General features: G+C 36.7%; 1 protein-coding gene across 1 annotated transcript; it reads left to right on the top strand.

Annotated features, from left to right (window-relative positions):
* The first annotated feature begins 976 nt into the window (after positions 1-976).
* LOC145632566 (uncharacterized) lies at positions 977-1,613 on the top strand. The gene is made up of 2 exons (XM_081684935.1): positions 977-1,490; positions 1,603-1,613. The coding sequence occupies exons 1-2, from the start codon at positions 977-979 to the stop codon at positions 1,611-1,613; spliced, it is 525 nt and encodes a 174-aa protein (XP_081541061.1).
* The last annotated feature ends 4,724 nt before the right edge of the window (positions 1,614-6,337 follow it).

Here is a 6,337-nt window from a genome sequence, read left to right as displayed (position 1 = left end):
GTCAAGACGGAATTAAGGTTGATTCTGACAAAGTAAAGGCCATACAAGAGCTTCCTCCGCCAAGGACGGAAAAGGAGATTCGGGGATTTCTTGGTAGAATTCAATATATTAGTAGGTTCATATCGCAATTGACAACCCGGTGTGAACCTATATTCAAGTTACTTAAGAAAAATGTTCCTACAAAATGGAATGACAAATGTCAAGACTCATTTGATTCAATGAAAGAATACCTCTCCAATCCTCCGGTTTTAATGCCGCCGAAACCAGGGCAGCCCTTGATATTATATCTTACTATTACGGAAACAGCCATGGGAGCTCTTTTGGCACAATACCAAGAGGGTACAAGGAAGGAAATAGATATCTACTACCTCAGTAAAAAGTTCCTTGAGTATGAAACTAGATACACTCCTTTAGAAAGAGCATGCATTGCCCTTATTTACGCGACAAAGAAGCTTCGACATTATTTGTAAGCACATACTACTTATCTGGTTTCGAGGTTAGATCCAATCAAGTACATTTTTGAGAAGCCAATCTTGAGTGAAAGAATAGCAAGGTGGCATGCGATATTGTCAGAATTTGACATTCAGTGCGTGAATCAAAAGTCTATCAAAGGGAGGGCTATATATGAAGCTTTGGCTGATGGACCTATATCGGGTGATGAATTTGATGATGATTTTCCAGATGAACATATTTTCTGTCTCAATACGTCACAATGGAAGATGTATTTCGATGGAGCCTCAAATAGAAGGGGAAATGGTGCAGGGGTATTATTGATCGATCCTTATAGAGTACATATTCCTTTCGCTGTGAAGCTTAGTTTCCCGACGACGAATAACATGCTGAATATGAAGCCTGCATCTATGGAATCAAAGCGGCATTAGTAGCTGGTGCAAAAAATCTCACAGTATACGGTGATTCTTATCTCATAATTTCCCAGACTATTGGAGCTTGGAAAGTTCGGGACGAAAGGTTGCAAATGTACACGGAGTATCTTCAACAATTTATCCCATTCTTTGAAGAAATAGAGTTCAAACATCTCCCTCGCGAACAAAACAGTTTCACTGATGCTTTGGCAAATCTGGCGGTAAATTTAACTTGGGACGATGATGTGAAGGTACAATCGGTAACAATTGCAGAAAAAGAAATTCCAGTGGTTAATTGTAAACCAACAATTGCTTTATTAACCCAAGAAGATGATGAGGATGCTTGGTATACTGATGTTAAGAAGTATTTAATCAATAGAGAATATCCTGAAAGAAGTCACAAGAAGGATCAATTGGCTATTCGAAGGCTAGCTTCTCATTTCACAATATTGAAAGGTTTGTTGTATCATAAGAGTTTCGATGGAAATTTGCAATTATGCATCAATGGGGAGCAGACACAAAGGATCATGGAAGAGGTACATGGGGGAGAATGTGGGCCTCACATGAATGGACGAATGCTTGCTCGGAAGATTCTGCGAGCAGGGTATTATAGGACCACTTTGGAAAGTGATTGCATCCATTTCTTACGAACATGCAAAAGATGTCAGCTATTTGCAAACCTTAATCATATGCCGCCAGTTAGCCTGAATAATTTTACTTCTCCATGGCCTTTTTCTAGCTGGGGCATAGATATCATTGGGCAAATACATCCGAAAGCTTCGAACGGGCATCAATATATATTGGTTGCTGTCGATTATTTTTCGAAATGGGTGGAGGCGTCATCATATTCGAAACTAGGGGCAAAACAAGTTTCAAAATTTGTAATCAATAACATTATGTGTCGGTATGGGGTACCTTTTGAAATTATTTCCGAAAATGGTTCGCAATTTGATGGCCATCTCAAAGAAACCCTTAATTGAGAAATACAAAATCAGACATCACCAATCATCACCATATCGTCCTCAAACCAATGGAGCTGTTGAAGCAGCTAACAAAACCATCAAGACGATAATCGCCAAGATGACAGATAGGGCTCGAGAATGGCCCGATAAACTTCCCTACGCACTTTGGGGATATAGAATTTCCATTCGAACACCAACTGGGACTACTCCATATTCTTTGGTATATGGAATGGATCCGCTTCTTCCAATCAAAACGGAGATTAAATCGCTTCGAGTAATGAATGAAAGCGAGATATCTGAAGAACAATGGTTTAAAGAACGATATGATGAACTTTCTTTGGCAAGTGAACGAAGGTTACAAGCCCTTCACAACAATTAAATTTATCAAAGACGCATTGCTCGGGCATTTAATAAAAAGGTCAAGGAAAGGAATATCCAAGAAGGAGATTTGGTACTTAAGGAAAATCGCGCACCGATTCATGATCCACGTGGAAAGTTCAAGCCCAACTGGTTTGGTCCCTTCCTGGTCAAACATCTTACACCAGCAGGAGCAGTAAAATTGATGGATCTTGATGGAAATGAATTTGTTCATTTCACCAACCTTGATCTGTTAAAAAAGTATTATGCTTGATTAGTACGGTGTTGTATTTATAGGATTCACAAAAAAAAAAAAAAAAAAAAAAAAAAAAAAAAAAAAGAAATGTAAATCTCCTACTAGCTCTAGATAGTTATGTGTATCATGTTAAAGTTTAGATTTCATTCATGTTTGCATAGAATGCTTAAGGGTCATGTAGAAATATTCATTATATTAAAAGATCATGATCAAGGCAATACTTAACAAAATATGATTATTATTATTTGATCATAACACAAACTCTCTCGGTTTTTGGCGAGATTACATCCATTTTTAAACATGGAAACAACAACCACATACACCATACCCAAGAGACCAATGCCTTCGGATACGATTTCTTCTTTTGGAATTGAAAATACATAAGCAAGGGAAACACAAAATACAAATTCTGAAGTACAAATAACGAAATCCCTCTAGGGATTTATTCAAGCATCGCCCTCGAGGTCCTCCAACAACCATGTTGTATAGGACGCGGTTGGAACATCATCTTCGAGGACTGAAAGTGCTGGAAGCATTCGTTCAAATTGCCATACACGGGATGACGCCCTAAGAGCTTCCACACTACCAATTTCATAAGTGTTACAAGGTACCACTGGGAGCTCATGGAGCTCTAGGAGTCGTTGGAGTAGGCCCGCTTGTCTCAAGCATCTCCAAGGAAGATAGAATGTGACACGACACAATCCTGGAAGTTGAACACCTCTGCGTCTGCTAGTGCTAATTGTTATGGAATTTATGTTGAGAAATGAAATGATCCATTCCACATCAGCTACGGCAAAGACGTCTTTCCATCCACCATGATTGCAACATTGACGAAATATAGGAAAAAATCCTCTCTCCCGAATATGTCGGGTTTGGTAAGGAGTTCGAAAAGGTGGTCTAGACAGCTTGAATATTTTGCATAACAAATGTTGAAGCACAATTGGACACCCTTTAAAAAAACCACCTGGATTTTGTTTCAGATGGTCAAGCCCCATCATAAGTTCCCCTAGGATAAGAGGCCCTAAACGGTTCCCTGACTCAATCTGTGACAGCAAAGAAAGGCAACGAACATGACAGGAAAATAATGATTCTTTAAGCAAAACAAGGCCGAGCAATAAAAGGATGCAATCTCTCTCTTGGCACCTTTTGAAATCCTCATTGTTGGCAGATTCCCAATGAGATAAAGAGAAGGTTTCAAGGAAATTCTCTAACATTAAGCTGTCAAGCAGGCGATAATTGCTCTCCATATTTAATGGTATGCCTAGAAAATCCCTCATGGCCGCATTAGTTGCCCTTGGGTTAGCAGGTGTAATCACACGGCCTTCTTTATAAAGACCTAGTAAACCCTCCACTTCTTCTAGAAGAGGAGTCATTTCCGTCTCTCCAAAACGAAAAACATGGCGTTCTTCATCTCAAAATTCAATAGCAGCATGAATCATATCATACTGAGGTTGAATAACTAGGAGAGGGGTGATGGTTCTAGTAAAGACACTTGTATAAGTGGAAAGACGAGGTGGAGAAATGTTTTATATCACCCCTTTTAGTTGGAGCTTTCTAGCTCCACTGATTTCATTGAATTCTTGAAACATGGCATTCATTTTTTTTTTCTTAGAAATTTGAGGAGAGAATAAATAAGACTTGAAAAGCTCGAAAGAAGAAGAAGGGAGTTGATTTGGTGTAGAAAGGAATGAATACCACTTTTTTTTTTATAGGGGTGGTGGTGGTAATAGAGCCAGGGAGAAAAGGCCGAAGGAGTTTACTTTTCCGAAAACTCAGTACAAACCACCTGCTGTTTTTGCATCCGAAATTCATAAATTGTGTTTTTTTCAAGAATGATTGTTATTTTTTTCTTCAAGCTCGCGCAAATGAGAGTTTTAATCTTCTGCAAGGTTAAACCAGATTTTCAACTACACCCAAGCCAACATTTGTGTTGCAACTGAGTGAGAATTTCACTCTATTTTTTTTTTTCTTTCTCTTTCAGCCAGTTTTTCAGTTGCACTTAAGCCAACATTTGTGTTACAATTGAGTGAGAACTTCACTCTATTTTTCAGCCAGTTTTTCAACTGCACCTAAGCCAACATTTGTGTTGCAATTGAGTGAGAATTTCACTTTATTTTTCAGCCAGTTTTTCAACTGCACCCAAGCCAACATTTGTATTGCAATTGAGTGAGAATTTCATTCTATTTTGTAGCCAGTTTTTCAACTGCACTCAGGTCAATGTTTAAATGAAGATCAATTAGGATTTCTTTTTTTAACATACATCAAAATTTTGTGTCTTTTCTCAAACATTGATTATCGTTTTATTTAAACTCAATCAATGTGGGGCAATCTGTAGACACCAATTTTTGATCCTTCCTTTTTAATCATCGCTATTAATTATTTTTTATTACTATAATTATTGTTTTTTTTTTGCAAATAATAATCATTAGTTTGATAATTATTTTTATAAACTTAATGACGTTTGTTTTATTACATAAAACGAAGGAAACGAGTAATAATAATGATTTTTATTCATAATTTCCAAAATACATGTTACAATTTGTACTTCTAAATTACTAAATTACAAAATATTGAAGTACAACTGACACTACATACATTTCTACCCTGCTCCACCGAAGTAATTTTCGGGTTTTTACTTATGGATTAACATGTAAATTAATACAGCCATTAGGAGGACCACTAGCCCCACAATGTACATGAAATACACCCTTATCATCCTCATGTCTTCCTCAAAGGTGAAGACAGGCTGATCTTCCTAGTTTTCTTGAAACATGGTGGTTGAGTTTAATGGTGGTTTTTGTTTGATTTTTTTCGGGTAAGGAGGAAGATGGAAGAGGATAAGAATTAAGTGGTGAGTGGAGATTTTGGATAAGGGTAATTTCTTTTTATAGTAAAAGTAAGTATTTTAGACTGTATTTTTATACGTATATTGACAAGGGAATAGACGCGTCGTCAATTGTCTATCCCTAGATCAAATACAATTTATACAACCTAAACAAACCTAATACGAGTATAAGGCAAGCATAGGGGTCGAACCACAGAGAACGATTAAACACCACCAAATGTTATCGACAATCAAGCTAGTCCGGAATAGGAGATAAATAAACTAAAGCCTAAAAATGCTAAAACAAGAAATAAAACATTAAGGGAAATGGTTTAGGTATAGCATTCACTTGAACATAAACAAAGGCATAGAAATTGAATTAATTATGAACTAAACATGCTCGAATATCGAAATAAAGGATCCAATCTAGCCGCCTTCCGGGGTCAATTGGCTTCTCCTAACATAGCCTCTATGTTTCCACACTAGAACCATATATTAGAAGGTGCAATCAATGAACTATCGATAGTAATGAACCTTAACTAAGTCAACTTCCGTTTCTTGTTAGCAAAGATTCACCTTTAATCAACCAACAATGTGCACTTGCAAGAAGATTAAAGAATATCAAGCATATAAAGACTTTAATCACAAATAAATCAATTCCAAACCCTAGAACATGCTCAAGGTCCAACTACACCACAACCATCCCCTTAATGGGGAAATTACTCACTAATCATGTCGATAACAAGATTAATTAACAAACAATCAAGGATAAACATGATCAACAAGCAATACCAAAAACTAAAATAATAATCAAAATAAACAAATAAAAATAGAGGAGAGAGAGTAAGAAATTGCTCATTAATTGAAGATGAAGGTCTACAAAGGATTGAACAAGCTCCTTCTTCAAAATCCAAGTTCATTAATGAAGAACACCTCACTTTCTCTCTCTACCAAAGAAGACTAATCCTAACCTAACCTAAAACTAATTAGAGAGAAGAATAGATAGTTATTGAAAAAAAATGTTCTAATTACCCCAAAAATTGGGTATTTATACTAAGCTAGCCAAAGTAAGAAA

Source organism: Chenopodium album, chromosome 1, assembly GCF_948465745.1.
Source record: "Chenopodium album chromosome 1, dcCheAlbu1.1, whole genome shotgun sequence".
In the NCBI taxonomy this organism is placed as follows: domain Eukaryota; kingdom Viridiplantae; phylum Streptophyta; class Magnoliopsida; order Caryophyllales; family Amaranthaceae; genus Chenopodium; species Chenopodium album.
This window is presented reverse-complemented; position numbering and strand designations above follow the sequence as displayed.